This window comes from Hemicordylus capensis, chromosome 10 (genome assembly GCF_027244095.1).
Source record: "Hemicordylus capensis ecotype Gifberg chromosome 10, rHemCap1.1.pri, whole genome shotgun sequence".
In the NCBI taxonomy this organism is placed as follows: Eukaryota; Metazoa; Chordata; class Lepidosauria; order Squamata; family Cordylidae; genus Hemicordylus; species Hemicordylus capensis.
In genome coordinates this window covers 20,625,119-20,642,645 of record NC_069666.1, presented here as the reverse complement: position 1 = coordinate 20,642,645, position 17,527 = coordinate 20,625,119, and the positions used below count along the sequence as shown (strand labels likewise).

The following is a 17,527-nucleotide window of genomic DNA, read 5'->3' as shown; positions in this document are numbered from 1 at the left end:
GTGCCCCAAGATACTTGTACAACAATTGGGAAGAAAACTTCATTACTGCATAATACACACACATTAACCTGTATCTGTTGCTACCGTAAGGATTACTTCTGGAACACTGGTGTTAGTTTTGCCCCTCAAAGCCCATACTGGCTTGACACCCAGGAATTCCAGCTCCGAGCTCACCAGGAACAAGGAAGATAACTAGCCGCTCACATCTACCCCTGTTCCAAGCTCGCCCTTGCACAGAGCTTTGGATATGGTAATAGGCATTATCTCTCCCCTGCTTGCTTGCCTTCTCAACACCCCATAGCAAAGGAAAGAAATCCCTACACACACCAGAGTACTTGGGGGAGTGAAGGGAGCTGGGGCAAGCACCAGAGGCTGGCTGGCAAGCCAATCCAATATTTGTGAATCCTTGGTCAGGGCATAGCCCAGTGACAGTTTCCAGCCCACCAGCTGCAGACCAATACTCTAGACCAGTTGGGTCCTCAGATGTTATTGGACTTCAACTCCCTTCATCCTCAATCAAAGGCCACTGGGGCTGGGGATTATGGGAGTTGAAGTCCAATAACATCTGGGGACCCAACGTTGAGAATCCTTGCTCTAGAATAGAATAGTTCTCTCTACCTGCAGAGTAGGGGGATGGAGAGAAGAGGGAAGAAGAGTACCCACCATAACCAAACTCCACACTAGATGACCTCTCCAACATTTGCTGTGGACCGTGCCAAGCCAGCACTGCTGTCCTTGCCCTTCTTCCCTTTAAGCCTGCTGCCCAAGTGGCTGTTTCAAGACCAAAGCAGCTTGATGGGAAGCAATGCCACCTGCTGCTTGCTTCTGCTGAACCCACGCATGAAATCAAGCAGGCTCTGAAGAGAGGAACACCAGAGGACCAGGGTCCAGGGTTCCCTCTAAGGTGTGCACACGCTCACACATTTGTTGATATCCGCTCAGTTAATTTTAGATCCCGCTCAGGTTGAATCGGGAAGGCCCCACTCTGAATGCAGGTGTGCCCACACTGCCTTGATACTGCCGCCCAGAAGACGACTCATTCTGCACACAGATGAAAAAAAAATTAGAGAGAACACTGCCAGGGTCTAGACACGTAGCAGGCAAACAGATGGGACGCTTGAAAGCCGGCATGGACCGCAGGAGAATGGACATTGGCAATAAGTGGCCCCGTGCCACATGTCAAAGGGAATAGTTCTGACTAGCTGCAGAAACAGAAAACAATATTAAGGAAAAGATGTGTCCCAGCTCTCACGCGCCTTTGCAATCAGCAACACACGGCTGGAGCTTAATAATCTAGCATAGGGATTCTTAAATTTGTCTCCCCAGCTGTTGTTGAACTATGGCTCCCATCATCCCCTGCCACAACAGCTGAAGGCCACTGTGGATGGGGATGATGGGAGCTGTAGTCCAACATCATCTGGGGACACAAGTTGGAGAACTCTTGCTGTAAGAGACTACAGTGTCATGATCGCTGCTTGTGAAGTTTAGTTGTAAATACCCTTTTCAATGTGGTTCTGCCAAAGGTACTGCTGGCAGTTTATCTAGCTCGAGTTAATACCACCAGTGCCACAGCATGCATTATGACTGACTATTGGAGGCCCCATGCCCAGTCAAGCCACTGTGACCGCGCACTGGGCAATTCCGGGTACTTCTGGTCTGCCATGTACTGGGGTGGCAAAGACGTACGCTGCCGCCCTGCGGGACCGTTTTAAGGCACAGCACTGGTGGGGGAACATGGCGGGGGGTGTCCTTAAAGCTACCCCCGACCTTTGAACCGGCTGAACTGCTGGACTTTTGAACTGGTTCAGAGGTCTGTAAAAGGGCCTTCAAACCGGTTCATGCACATCCCTAAGGGACATTTTAAAGGGTTCAAAAATGCATTTTTAAAAAAGCTCTACCTAGATTCCAATGTATACAACCATAACTGAGGGCAAAACTGACAGGGGGACAGCAAAGCAAAGCTTGGTGCCACAGCCCACTGCCCAAGTCTGGACCCTAAACAGCCCCTACACCTTAAGAGCGACAGATGCGCCAGAATTTCAACAAGCGTGGCTTCCCTTTTAAGAACAGGATTCCCCCTCCCGCATACATCTCTTAAAGGTACAGGAAGCCCCCCAAGGACTGGGTCTGGCAACACCACCCCTCCTTAGCTCTGCCCTTCCAAAGCTTTATGCCCTGCAGAGACCCTCCCACTTTTCTTTCCTGAACCTGCTCTTGTACCTTTTCCAGTAGTCCGATTCAGAAATTAAGCAGGCAAAGGTTTTCTTTGCAGGGAGATAAAGTAATTGGAAAAACCAGAGGAAGAGCTTCTTCACCTAGCAGAAGGTAAGAGCAGCAGCGAACCTACAAGCCTGTCCACATCTCACAGTCCTCCGTGTCCCTAAGCCCCGTACCCAGTCGCCACCCATTTTGCTGGCAGGGTTCTTAAGTCTAAAGCTACATCTCAGGCAGGAATAGAACAGCTGCGGATTTTCCAAGAAGAGAGAGGCAGCAGCAATTGGAAAAACTGCACCTGTTACACACACATTCAGAATGGCACAACAGGAGCCCTGTTGGTCAACAGCCCTAGCCCTCTCTGGTCCACCTTGTGTCAACTCTATGGCTTCAACACAAATTGCTGCTTTCCCTCAACTACCTGGCTTCCTTCCTTCTACCAATCCGGCTTCCTTCTGTCACCCTCGGTCCCAGACAATATTCTCTCAACCAGCACCTACCTGACACAACTTCTGCAGCTCCACCCACCCCCTAGCCCAGGCCTGCTCAACTTGCCCCCGCCCTAGCTCTTTTTGGACTACAACTTCCATAATCCCAGCCACAGAGACCAATAGCCAGGGATTATGGGAGTTGTAGTCCACTATCTGCAGGAGGGCCGAAGTTGAGCAGCCCTGCCCTAGCTTGTCTTTTCCTCAGTTCTCCATGCCTCTTCCTTTGCCTTCTTCATTTAGCCTTCCCTCAGGTCCTTACAGACCACTCCACTGCCAACTATGTGGCCACCCTGCCCTCTGGAACACCTTTTTATGCAGCCTGTATAACTTGCCAAGACTGTCCCGAGAGCCAGATGTAGTTCCAGCCAAACTGACCACTCATGTTCCTCAGAGAAGACTGCCTGCGAACATTACCAGGCAAGTTGCCTGCTCCATTTCCCTAGCATTTGCAGTCTTCACTATTTTTTAAACAGGGGCCACTTGGGCAAAAACCTCCAGTGTGAGAGTTAGTTCCCACCGTGCTGACCTCTGCACAGCAGTGCACTTTTCTTAGTGCTGGGACGACCCTTTAAGAGACAGAGCCCTCTCTTAAAGAGCTCAAGAAAGGACTACACTTCCCAGCACTCCATGCATGCCTTCCAAAATGGTGCAGGGGCTAAAGAGGGCCCCTTAAATAAAAGGAGCTCCACCAGAACTAGGCAAAATGTCAGAAATGGTCACTTCCACATGACGTTGGGGGACTGTGCAGAATATTCAGCTTTGGCCAAAACTTTGCACAGACCCGTCAATCAGTCAGTGGGGCACACTTAGACTTGATGGGAGCCGCCACTGGCTCCCAACTCTTATCAAGGACACACACTAATAGTGTAAACACACTAATGTGTGTTTCTTATAAGGAAACACACTAATCTAAAACATCATTTCATGCTAGTTTAAACTTTACGGAAACCAGAGGCTTCACAAAGAGGTCATTTACCCCATCAAAAACTGTGTTCTACCCAGGTTTTGGAGCTATGTGTGCTCCCAATTTTTAGTTGTGTGGAAGCAAGTTTAGAGGAAAGCCAGGGTAGAAGTGAATGTGTGGAAGCAAAGCAGAAGGAAAAGCTACCCAGACTTACCTCCTACCTTGCTTCCCCACAATCACTTCTATCCAGGCTTTCCTCTAAACTTGCTTCCACACAACTGAAAATTGGGAGCACACACAGCTCCCAAACCTGGGTATAGAACACAGTTTTTGATGGGGTGAATGACCTCACTAACTTAGTCCATTATAATATAGATGGTATGGGACCTTGGGATCTCTTAGGATGTCATGCCTGAAGCAAAGTGTCTCCAATGCTCCCTTTCTGACTAGGGCTTCTTTCTACAACTACAGGAAGTTTTGGCATTTGATATTTTGCCCTCAAATATCAGTTTCATCACTGCCAACTCATAAAGCATATAAGGTTTTGGCTATATGAGGATGATGACAGAAGCCATGTGCCCATAAGTCATGGCTGAGGCCATAGCTCAGTGGTAGAGCATCTGCTTTGCATGCAGGAGGCCCCAGGTTCAATCCCTGGCAGCATCTTTAAGCAGGACTGGCAAAGACTCCTGCCTGCAACCTTGGAGAGCTGCTGCCAGTCAGTGTTGACAATACTGAGCTGGGTGGACCAATGATCCAACTTGGTATAAGGAAACTTCCTATAGTCATCTTATGGTGGCGTTCTCTAAAATATATCAAGGCCACATGCAGACTTCCCCACAAAAGAACTATCTAACTAGCACCCCCCTCCCCTTGCTACTTGGAAGCAAATTATACAGTAACTACCTAGGTGTTGCCACCATATCAGGATTCTGCACTCTAAAAGGGGTGTGGAAATAAGGTTTCCCGGCCTCCTCCTGGCCGGGTTCTAGAAGATAAAGATCAGCCAGCCACATTTTAAAGAGAACAATATATCAGGTTTACATACCTCACTATTAGGAGTCTAGATGCCGTAGGCTCTCAATTCTACCCAACAATTCCTGGCTTTCACGGCAGCATTTCCTCAACTCACACCTCTGTTTGAAAGCAAACTGTGCATTCAACACCACGCACACTCCTCCTCATTCTCACTGAGCATCCACCCTGTGTGGGTGGGAACATATTACTTAAACCAAATCCAACTAATCAGGGAGGGGCACCTTCCTCCCCCCCCACACACACACTTTGCAACACTTTTTGCTTCAGCTTGTCCCACAAGTAGGGGGGAGGGTGAACAGGAGCGTTCAGGCCCTTCAAAAGGGTGGGTAATCATCTCTGAAATGCTTTTGTTGCAGCTGCGAGCTCTAAACCACGCAAAAAGCAGAGAGCGGAAGAAGCAAGTTTCCTTTCTAACCACCCTTCCAAAAGCTTGGCGACTAAATAAGGCCTTCTGAAAGGACAGTATTTTCTGATTACTCAAAAGGAAGGAGGAGGAGAGAGACACCTAGCTCACACAAGGAACAAAACATATCCACCCAAGACCTTGATGGGACTTTGTACGGAAATAATAATACGTTTCACACATGCACAAGCTAAACACACACAAGTGCATAAGCCACCTATCCTGTTCTGGAGCCAGGGTTTCTGATCTGCACAACACAGGGGCCCAGCTGCACCTACCCCACAGAAAGTGCAACCTAGAGCCCTTTCTTATTTACTCAAAGAAGAAGGCACAGCACCCCCATGGTGTGCAACCCACTCCCACGGTCACTATCCTTCCCCCGGCCTCAAAATGGGGACATGAGAGTTCGGGGGTGGGGGCGCTCCTTTCCCCAGGCCCAGAGCACCCGGCCCCACATGGGGCTCCTCCACACCCCAGGCGCACCCCCTCAGTGGCCAGCTCCCAAGGGACCCCATTCTCCCCTAGACCCCCTCCCCCAGCCTCAAGATAGGAAGCCGCGCCCCACAAGTGCCAGAAGGAGGTCAAGCCCAATTTAAGCCCATGGGGGTGGATTTCCCCCTGGAAGGCCCCCTCCCCAGGGCCGCCCAGATAACTTACAGGGCCTGGGGCAGATGTAATGTGGGTGGGGGGCTTTGAAAAGGGTTCATGCACGTGTGGACAGTTGGGGGGCGCCCCCTTGCCTTGTGTGTGTGTGTGGGGGGGCTAGCTAGCGCAGACTGCCTTCCCCTCGCAGGCAGCCCTGCCGCCTAGCCCCACTTCCCGACCCCTGGATTCTCCCTCCCAGCTGCTGAGCGCGGGGTGGGGGGGGGGGCGTATGTGTGTGTGTGGGGGGGTCACCCCCTCCCCCGCCCGAGTGGGCCCCGGAGGGCGGCCTCCCCCTCTGCGGGAGACCCACCGTGATGTTGCAATGGATGGTGAGCGGCTGAGGCGGCAGCGAGCAGCCCCCGGGGGCGACGGCGGCGGAGGCAGCAGCAGCCGCCGCGGCGTGGCTGGGGGTCGTCGTCGTCGTCGTCGTGGTGGTGGTGGCGGCCGGGGGCGGCAGCGGCGGGGGCGGCGAGGGCAGCACGACGAACTGGCAGTGGAGCTCGTCGAGCTTCCAGGAGACGATGCGGAAGCGCTCGTGGTCCTTGTCGAAGATGGACTCGAGGAGCTTCAGCTCGGCCTTCAGCCCTGACACCGACATCCTGGCCTCATCTCCGGGCCCGGCCTGGGCCTGCTGCCGCGCCGGCGCAGCACCACCAGCCAACCAGCCCGCCGGCCGGCAGCGCTCCCTCTCCCGGGCCTGGCCTGGCCGCGCTGGCTGGCTGGCTGGCTGGGGCGGGCGGGCGATGACGACGACGGCGAGGAGAAGGCGCAGTCGGAGGGGAAGGAAGGAGCCGCGGCGGCGCTTGCTTGGCGGGCGGGCCCCTGCCTGGAAGAAGAGGAAGAAGCAGCAGCAGCCGCGGCGGCCGCCCTTCCGCCTCGCAGCTCAGCCCGCCTCGCCTCGCGCTCGCCTCTGAGGGCCGCCACGGACTGGAGCGCCCGCCACTGACTAGGCCGAGGAGCGCGCCTGGGAGCCCCGATGCTGCTGCCGCCGCCGCTGCTGGCTCGGCCCCTTCCTCCTCCGAGGCCGGGGTCAGGCCCACCCACGGGGCAGGGTTGGAGCTGACCCCAAACACACCCCCTGGCTCCCTCCGGCGGCGGCGGCGGCGGCCTCGGCTTGGCTTCCCTGCAGCTGCCCCGCGTTACGGAGGACGCCGCCCCTCATTCCAGGGAGGCGGATGGTCCCTCGTTTGACTGGCGGGCCGAGCCGCTTCCTGCTTTGAGAAGTTTTTCGGGCTGAGAGAAGGGGGCCCTCGCTGGGATATGTCCCTCTGAATAGGGTGGGCAACATTGCATGGCCAGAATGAGGGGCACAGGCTGGGGGGTGTATGCTTGCAGTGAATTATAGGCTATCGAATAGTGCCCGCGTTGTTCTTATTTAGAGCATGATCAAGGGATGCCACTTTTCAACCCCAAACCTCTCGAAATAGGAAGCTGCTCGCCCCGCCACCCAAAATGCTGGCCTTCTAGGGACCAACATTTCACCCCTGAAATGAGGGACGTCCCATGTAACGAGGGGCAGTTGGCAACCCTAGTAAATAGTAACAATGCTGGCACTATTCAACGGCATATAATTCAATTACAATTCAGGCCTGCTCAACTTCGGCCCTCCTGCAGATGTTGGCCTGCAACTCCCATAATCCTTGGCTATTGGCTACTGTGGCTGGGAATTATGGGAGGTGTAGTCCAAAAACATCTGGGGGGGCCTAAGTTGAGCAGGCCTGAATTACATGCACGTCAGTGATACTCAGGCTCTGGATTACCACTGCATACACCTCCTGTTCCCACCCCACAAACTTGTGTCCCAACTTTTCATTGCTAGAATAATAATAATAATAATTCGATTTCTATAATGCCCTTCCAAAAATGGCTCAGGGAGGTTTACACAGAGAAATAACACATAAATAAGATGGATCCCTATCCCCAAAGGGCTCACAATCTAAAAGAAACATCAGATAGACACCAGCAACAGTCACTGGAAGTACTGTGCTGGGGGTGGAGAGGGCCAGTTACTCTCCCCCTGCGAAATAAAGAGAATCACCACATTAAAGGGTGCTTCTCTGCCAAATTAGAAATGTTGGCAACCCTAGTTGTCGTCCTCCTCATATGCACCCTGGAAAGGGGGTGGCTGGCTGGAGGCGGTGGGGCCAAGGCAGAGGGCTCAGCTGGGGACCCAACCCGACCTTGGGCCCAACCAGTCTCCTGGCTACTTGGTTGGTTTGTATTTTTAGGCTGCCAGGTCTCTAGACCTCTCTGGTTGGCTCACACCCCAAAGCTCCTTGGAAGCCACGGCCACCAGTAGGGTTGCCAACATTTCATTGCCAGAATGAGGGACACATGTTGGGGGGGGTGCTGGCTGGGTGAGGGGCCTGGCAGGTGTCTAATCAAGGCAGGTGGTAATCAAGAGCCTGAGTATCACTGAGGTATATGTAACTGAATTATATGCTATTGAATAATGCCAGCACTGTTGTTATTTTTAGAACATATTCAAGTTACAGCACTTTTCAACCCAAAACTTCTCAAAATGAGAAGCCGCTCTCCCCGCCACCCAAATGAGGGACAAATGCTGTCTCTATAGGGACCAACATTTCATCCCTGAAATGAGGGATGTCCCACGTAATGAGGGACAGTTGGCAACCCTAATTTCTACTAAGCATTGTGAGACGTCCAAAGGATCCAGAGCCTCAGGAGAGAAACTTTAAAACTGGATTGAGAAGAACCGGATGAATCCATCCCTCGCTTTATCACAGCACACTTGACCAGGTTTCAGCATTAGAGGACAATTGTTAATGCTCTAGGCAGTTGGTACAGTCTGTCAGATATCGCCGTTCCATTTATTTATTTATTATTTTATTTTACATTTCTATCCTGCTCTTCCTCCAAGGAGCCCAGAGCGGTGTACATGGTTATGTGTACCCTCACAACCACCCTGTGAGGTAGATTGGGCTGAGAGATATGCGACTGGCCCAGAGTCACCAAGTGAGTTTCATGGCTGAATGGGGATTTGAACTCGGGTCTCCCCAGTCCTATTCCAACACTCTAACCACTACACCATGCCCCCTTTCTTAGTGGGAGAGGAAGTTAAAGTTAAAAGTCAAAAATTTAAGGACTGGATTAAAAAGGCACGAAGTTGTCGACTGTTTCTTAAAAACCAGCAGAGAGGTGTGTGTGCTCTGGTTTTATTTGGGAGCACATACCAGAGTCCACCCAAAGAAGGGCCAATTCTGTGGGGGTCACCAAATGAATATGTTCTGGTTTTCCCCAGGCTTGCACATCTCTGGTTAAGACCCTGTAACCACACTTGTCTCTCAATGTGAACAGCAGGAGTGAACCTTAATCAGGTCAAAGAAGCTCAATTCAGACATTATACTGGACAAGTGTACACAGGTACAGATCCATAGATAAAGTGTGCTGTCGAGTCGGTGTCAACTCTGGCAACCACAGAGCCCTGTGGTTGTCTTTGGTAGAATACAGGAGAGGTTTACCATTGCCATCTCCCGTGCAGTATGAGATGATGCCTTCAGCATCTTCCTATATTGCTGCTGCCCGATATTGGTGTTTCCCATAGTCTGGGAAACACACCAGCAGGGATTCGAACCGGCAACTTCTGGCTTGCTAGTCAAGTCATTTCCCTGCTGAGCCGTTAGGTGGCTAGATCCAGAGGCATGGCTAGATAATTTTGGAGCCTGGACCTAAAGGCCTTTGCCCTTTAGAGCCCCCTGCCCCACTGCAAATTAAACATCATCCCCCAACACACACACACACACACACACACACACAGAGTATTTTTAACGTGAGCTTTTGTGGGCACAAACAGCAACTGAACTCACAAGAATGTAAGAATATAAAATAGGTATATCCATGCAAATATGCATTCGCAGAAACATTTCCACACGCAACGTAACATATTCCCATCCCGCATACTTCTTTCCCCACTCCCCCCTTTGTCTCTAAAGCACCTGGCACAGGTCACAATTGCACTCAGCCGCTGGCAACACAGCACGGTGACCACACCACCCAGGACAGACTATAGAGGATTTGGGGACCCCCAGGAGGTGCGGAGGCCCTGGACTTTGGCCCTGAAGTCCAGGGGTAAGAGCACCTCTGCGAAGATTTATATCCCGCTTTTCAACAAATGTCCCCAAAGCGGTTTACATAGATATAAACAAATAAATAAAGATGTCTCACTGTCCCTAAAGGGCCCGCAATCTAAAAAAGAAACATAAGATAGAACGAGCAACAGCCACTGGAGGAATGTTGTGCTGGGGGTGGACAGGGCCAGTTGCTCTCCCACTAAATCAAGAGAATCACTACTTTTAAAAGGTGCGTTTTTGCTCAGTTAGCAGGAGATGCTGGTGATGGCAACTACAAAACCAGACCTCCTCACTCAGAGGTGAGCCCCAACAAGCTCCATGAAGTTGACCCCCAGGGAAAAGTGCACCAAACCAGCCTGATGGACCGAGCTTCTGCATGGTTACTTGGAAGGGAATCCAATTGTGTTCACTGGGCTTACTCTCAAGCAGGAGTGCATAGGACTGTAGACTTCCCGCATGGCAAGAATCCCATTCTGTTCAATGGGGCTTTCTCCGAGTAATCATGTTTAGAATCAAACAGCTGGCAAAACCACATATACCTATATAGCCGTGTTCCCGTTAAGGCGTGCACATCTGCATGTGCACATAAGGGGTTTTTTTAATGCCAACTCAGTTAATTTTAGATCCTGTTGGGGTTGAACCACTCGAATGCATGGGTCACACACTGCCTTGATACTGCTGCCCAGAACAAAACTCATTCTGCAGATGAAACAAATCAGAGGCAACACTGCTATATAGGCACGTGGAGATTGATCCTCTGTGGTTTCTTCAGCGGAAACAAATTAATTTTAATAATTAATTTTAATAATTTGTTTTCATAGTTGTTTTATGCTACTTTTAAATTTCTGTTTTATGCTACTGTTTTAATTGTTTTGTGTATTTTAATTTGTGCTGATTTTAAAATATTGTTTTAAATTTTGTATACCACCTAGAGATGTACATATCAGGTGGTATAAAAATATGATAAATAAATAATCTAATGCAGTTAATTAGCCCTAAACTTAATGGTTGACATCCAGACTAAGTTCCTCATGCATAGTCCACTGAAAATATTTGGACAAGTTAGTCATGACTAGCTTTCTCCATTGATTTTAAAGGGACTACTCATTATTAACTTAGTTTGCATGTCAGTCACTGATTTCATTGCATGTCAGTCACTGATTTCACTGGCCATAAGCACTCCTAACACAGCATATTATTCTGCTGAATAATAAACATGCACAGGAGAGTCTACATACATACACTATTCAGAAGTTCCATTGAAATCAAAGATAATTCCAAGTTAAGACATTTTGACTCAGACACAGTTTTCAGGAACCAATTCTGTCTTAAGTCTGAGAACTTCCTGTAATGTAACATATGTACAGTATCTCCTCTTTCTTGGAAGTGTTCCTCTGAGACTCACTTCCCAGAAGGAACGGCTAGGGATGGGTTGCCACATACACCCCACTCTTTGAAGTTCAAAACTTTCCGTGGAATGTACTTCCAGGTATAAGACTGCAAACTTAATCCCTTTGTGGCTGCAAGGGTACCACAGTAGGGATGTGCATGAACTGAAGTTCAGTGCTGCCGGGGTAAGGTTGCCATATTCAAGCTCCCCAAATCCAGGTTGCCTTATTTGCATATTATGCAAATTATGTGGCAACTAATTTACATTATTTATTTATTTATTTATTTATTTGACAGATTTGTGTACTGTCCTCTCCTTCTCTGCCCTCCCATGTGATCGGATCCAGAGTAAAATCCGGGCAATCCAGGCCGCACATTTGAAATCCGGGCAAATCTGGGTGGAATTTAGCAGCCGGGTGGAGTAGCCAAAATCCGGGGGCTACCCTAAATTCTGGGGGACACGGCAACCCTACACTGGGGGTGTGTATCAGAGTAGAGAGTGGGATCTTTAAAGAGGAGGTGAGCTGGTTCTTATGTGCTCGCCGCTGCCCCATGCACCTTCCTGCTGCTACGGCGCTCCCCACAAGAACCCAAACGTGGTGCCAACACACACGGTATCCGTGCATGCCATGCTGACCATGCAAATTGTGTCTGTGCACACGCGGATGCCATGTGCATGCTGGTGCTGCGCACAGGTTCTTGGGGGGAACGCCAGTGCAGCAGGAGGCTAACGGAGTGGCAGAGAGAAGGTAAGGACCTTCTTTCCTCCTTTTAAAAGATCCCATTCACTGCTAGCCGACGGCACTGAACCTGTGCATGCACCTCAGTTCATGCACATCCCTGTACTGCAGGAGCAACTGTGATGTTCACTTTTCGTTAGATCAACACTAGTTCATTCCCCCCACCCCCTTTAAAAAGCTGGTTGCTCCAGTAAAACAGCCAACAACCTGGATGGCTTTAAGAAGGGTTTGGATAACTTCATGCAGGAGAGGTCTATCAACGGCTACTAGTCGGAGGGCTATAGGCCACCTCCAGCCTCAAAGGCAGGATGCCTCTGAGTACCAGTTGCAGGGGAGTAATGGCAGGAGAGAGGGCATGCCCTCAACTCCTGCCTGTAGGTTTCTAATGGCATCTGGTGGGCCACTGTGCGAAACAGGAAGCTGGACTAGATGGGCCTTGGGCCTGATCCAGCAGGGCTGTTCTTATGTTCTTAAAAGATGTTATCGTATTTGCTTGGTTAGAAGTAGTGTTCTTTTGGCTTCAGTTGTAAAGAGTATAAAGTGATACGTAGAATGATCAAAGTCTGCAGGAATAGTTATGTGCAGTCTGGTCCTTGGCCTATTTATGCATAAGTAGGGCCCCCTGATTTCACCTGGACTTCCCCCAAGAAAAAGTGCATACATACTTAAGAAGTCGATCTTATCAAATTTGGTAGGACATTCTGAACACAGCCAGTCAGTCATCCTTTATTGCGGTCATAGACCAATACTTAGTAAAACATACATACTTACAAAAAAACTCAGCATAATAAATCAAACAGATTGTAACGCAATACTGACAGGTTAAAATTAAGACAGTTGTGGTGAACTCCAGATAGATCTTACTGAAAGCCAAAGAGAGCAGAGCACCCTCCATTACAATCATAAAACAGGAATCACGGAAAAAAGAAAGCAAAACATTATTGAAAACCTAAGCGGATGTTGCAAATGATATAACAGTACCGTGCCATTTTGCTAATTAGGTCGTCATCAAGACTGGACAGTAAATACTTCAAATAGAAGTCATCCAAGTGCCCAGGAAAACGTTGCAACAAAGGGGACACTAATCTTAAGCGGGCGTCCCTATAGAAATTACAGTATAAAATGGCATGCACACTTGTCTCCACTTGACCAGACCCGCAAGGGCAAAGTCGAGCAGAGAAAGGGGTACCTTTAAATCTTCCCTCCATAACAGCAGATGGAAGCGCATTTAGACGGGCGAGCATCAAAGCACGTCCAAATTTAGGAATGGTAATTAGACTCAGATAGCTAGCTGGTTTAATGTTAAACATTTGATCCCCCAGAAAGACATTCTTAGGCAAGGAAGCAACTTCTTCCTGCAGTTCCATGTCCATGATATGTTGTTTGATCTCAATCCTGGCTCGATCATATCCCATTTTGATAATCTCATCCTGAGAGAAACCATAATGAGCCAATTCGTCAATAATTTGGGTCTTCCACTTAAATCTGAAACAATCAGTCTTAATAAGGTGGGGCCAATCCTACACAAGAGAAGACAAATTTTAACCAGAATAATATGATATTCCTCCAATAACAAGTTTCCAATCTAATCATACCCACCTCTCGTCTTAACGCAACATTAGGCACACATCGGGGGACTAACAATATAGATCTCAGAAATTTAGACTGCAGGGCTTCTAAAGCCGTAAAGTTGGTAACAGGTCCTATTTGGGCTCCATACAGCACTTGAGAGTGGACTTTAGATACAAATAGTTTAACTGCAGCGGGGATATAAGAAGCCCCTCTCGAGAAATGAAAAGATGTAATAAGGTTCGTAGTTAGCTGTGCCATCAACAAAGTAGATCTGAAGTGGGCATTGCGTGAGCCTGATGAATGAAAAACCACTCCTAGGTATTTAAAGGAGTTGACCTGTGTAATCCTATGACCATTGATGGACCAACAATATTGCCTAGGTCGTTTTGCAAAGACTAGGACTTTAGTTTTTTCATAATTTAGCTCAATGAACTCTTGGGAATAAAATTTTGAAAGGAGGCCCAAAGCACGTCTCAAACCAATTGGGGTTTGGGACATGATTGCCATATCATCCGCATATAAAAGAATAGATACATGCTTATTTGCTATTTTGGGAGAATGCGTAGAAGGTGTAGATACAAAAGAGACTACCGAGTTAATATATAGATTAAATAATAAGGGAGCTAAGATGCAACCCTGCCTCACGCCCCTGTATGTAGGTATCGCAGTCGAAAGGGACCCCAGTGCATTACAGCGAACTTTCAGAAAGGCGCCTTCATACAACGAAGAAATCAATAATAACAGCCTTCTGTCTATTGAAAGATCCCACAGTTTACGCCAAAGCCTTTCACGGGATATAAGATCGAATGCGGATTTAAGATCAATAAAGGTGACATAAAGTCCAGAAGCTGGCTTACTGGAATATTTTTCAGATAAGAATTGTAGAGTGAGGGCGTGCTCCAGGGTGGACCGGCCCGCCCAAAAGCCAGCCTGCTCCGGGGCCAGAACATCATTTGACTCAATCCAATCCACCAATTTATAAAATAGGTGTTTAGCATAGATCTTACTAATCACGTTGAGAAGGCTGATTGGGCAATAGTTTTTAGGGTCATCCCTATTGCCCTTTTTATAAATGGGTATAATAATGGCTACACCCCAATCACAGGGGATATTAGCCGTGGAGTCGATGTAAGAAAAGAGAGAAGCAAGCAGGGGTACCCACCAATCAAGATTAGACCGAAGCGTATCAATAGTAATAAAGTTGCTTCCCGGGGCCTTGCCTCTAGGAAAAGATTTAATAAGCCTTTCGACTTCGGAGCACGATACAGGGTCCCAACTGGGAATCATAGTATTATTTAATTCATTGATGATATTAACATCCATCCCACTAACCCTTTTATAGAGGGAACGAAAATGCTCTTCCCAAGCAGCAGCTGAGATACAATAAGAGGGGGAGGAAAAAGCTTTGCCCATTACGGGTGAGATCAGCCTCCAGAAGATAACTTGATTCTTTGATCTAGCCGCCTCAATTAATTTGGCCCAGTTTTCTCTGGCGGCTTTAAATTTCTTATCTCTAATTAGCTGTTTATATTGTGATCTTTTTTTTGAGATCACCTGCTTAGAGATTAACGAGGGATCAGCAACATGGCTTTTAAAGACCCTTACCAAATCCCTTTTTGCATTCAGGCAATCAAGGTCGAACCACGGCTTAGACGGAGCCTCTGAACACAGCTCCTGCAGCACCTTAAAGACACACAGATTTATTGTGGTATAAGCTTTTGTGAGCTAGAGCCCACATCATCAGATACACGCAGAGTATGACCTCAGTTACTTGAGACAGAGAAAAGAATGGTAAAGAGTCAAGTGAGATCATAAAATGTAAGACATTTTTGTATGCAAAACTCAAATCTATGCAAGAGATGCCTGTGTTCAGCATTTTTTCCATCCAACATCAATTGCATTTATCCATCCATCCATCCATTAAAAAGTGCTTTTAAAATTCCTGTACCTGTAATTTGGATATAAAATCTATATTGGTCAATATATACATTAGAAATAGTTGCGTGTGTGCGCACACACGCCCATCTGACATGCACGTGCACCCAGTACTTCTGGCCACTTCCAGACGAAGAGGGGAAAGGGGGCAGCAGGGAGGTACACTGCTACCCCGAAGGCTTTTATGGAAAATGAGCGCCGGTGGGGGGGGGAGTGGGGGAGGGGTAAGTGTACCCTCCCCTGCCCTTAAAGTAGCACCCCCCTGACTTTGAACCCCCCGGTGTTCAAACCTGTTCGGAGACCCGTAAAAGAGCCTCCAAACAGGTTCGTGCACAATCCTAAGGAGAACTGCCCAGCCTGGGTCGGAGAACTTGGCAATTGTGTGAACTCCAAACATTAAGCTAGGAGGCGGGGAGCGTGTGCAAAGCAACAGCTGGGTAGGATGGCTTTTCCTTCTATCTCAGTAAAGTACTGGGGACTGAATGTGGGTTGGGTGCACTCCTACCCTCGCACACAATAATGCTCTCCGCCTCCTGCCTAAATGTTTGGAGTTCACATGACCACCAATCAGGAGTGTGCCTGGCTCCCCTACCCAGAATGGGAGTGCTCCTGGCTCCCCTGCCCAGCCTGGGAGGATGCCTGGCTCCCCTACTCAGACTGGGAGGGCGCCTGGCTTCCCTACCCGGAGTGCGCCTCCTGGCTCCCCTAGCCAGATTGGGAATGTGCCTGCTGGCTCCCCTACCCAGACTTGGAGTGTGCCTCCTGGCTCCCCTAGCCAGACTGGGAATGTGCCTGCTGGCTCTCCTACTCAGACTGGGAGGGCGCCTGGCTCCCCTACCCAGACTGGGAGTGCGCCTCCTGGCTCCCCTAGCCAGACTGGGAATGTGCCTGCTGGCTCTCCTACTCAGACTGGGAGGGCGCCTGGCTCCCCTACCCAGACTGGGAGGGCGCCTCCTGGCTCCCCTAGCCAGACTGGGAATGTGCCTGCTGGCTCCCCTATCCAGACTGGGAGTGTGCCTGGCTCCCCTACCCAGACTGGGAGGGTGCCTGGCTCCCCTACCCAGACTTGGAGTGTGCCTCCTGGCTCCCCTAGCCAGACTGGGAATGTACCTGCTGGCTCCCCTACCCAGACTGGGAGGGCGCCTGGCTCCCCTACCCAGACTTGGAGTGTGCTTCTCCTACCTTGCTGACAGAAAAGAACACAGGCAGGCACTTTTTATTCTTTTTTCCCTTCCAAGAGGGAAAAATATTTATATGAGTTCACTCTGCCCTCTAGTGGGTATAAAATATTTATCGCAGGAACAAGTGAATGTTCAAGACGGTCCTGAAATCCAAGCTATCTGCAATTTATTATTATTTAGAAAATGCATATATCACTTTTCGACAATAACCATTTTGAAAGCAGTTTAAAAAAAATTTCATTTATATACTTCCCATCCACAAATATCTCAGGTGCACTGTCAGAAATAAAACCATCTAAAATATTGATATAAAATGTGAAATAAAACCATTTAAAATATTAACACAAAGCCATTTAAACCACTTATAAAAACTGCTTATAATAAAAACCACTTATAAAATAAAATAAAATAAAATAAAAACCACTTATCAAAAAAAATGAAAAATAAAAACCACTTATCAAAAGCCAGGCTGGAGAGGCAAGTCCTTAAGGTACCCTTGAAAGCCTCCAGGGATGATAACCCTCATTTCTTTTGCCATGTAAACCCTAAGTTTCCATAGCAAAAGAAATGAAAGGCGGGTTCCCTGTCCCAAAGGGACTTAATCTAAAACAAGGCAATAATTAACAGAGATAGTGATTTTGGGCAAGGTCTGCATCCCAAGGGACAGGAAAGAGGTCGGTGTGCAATCACAATGCATGTAATCTTTTCCCTGTGTCAGGATGATACTGTAATAGCAGCAGCAGTGTGTAGAAAAATTCACCCTCCTCAGTACGTTCCTTAGGTCCTATTATAGTCATCTGCATACAACAGAATGGATATTTTATGGGAGAAAATTGAGACAGAAAAATATTCTGATTGTTTAAGCTCCGCGATTACATGATTTGCATCTAGATGGCAATATTATAGAAACAACATAATGGCAAC

The 17,527-nt window shown here is 48.6% G+C and overlaps 1 protein-coding gene across 2 annotated transcripts in view; it reads right to left on the bottom strand.

Moving 5' to 3' along the window:
- UBE2Q2 (ubiquitin conjugating enzyme E2 Q2) overlaps nucleotides 1-6,870 on the bottom strand; it is a 40,682-nt gene extending 33,812 nt beyond the window's left edge. Inside the window, exon 1 of one of the 2 annotated variants that reach the window (XM_053272747.1) lies at nucleotides 6,006-6,870. In XM_053272747.1, coding sequence (XP_053128722.1) covers nucleotides 6,006-6,293 — 288 coding nt within the window. In that variant the 5' untranslated portion in view covers nucleotides 6,294-6,870. The remainder of the gene's footprint in view (nucleotides 1-6,005) is intronic. The other variant, XM_053272748.1, reaches the window with a different exon arrangement.
- Nucleotides 6,871-17,527: the final 10,657 nt, after the last annotated feature.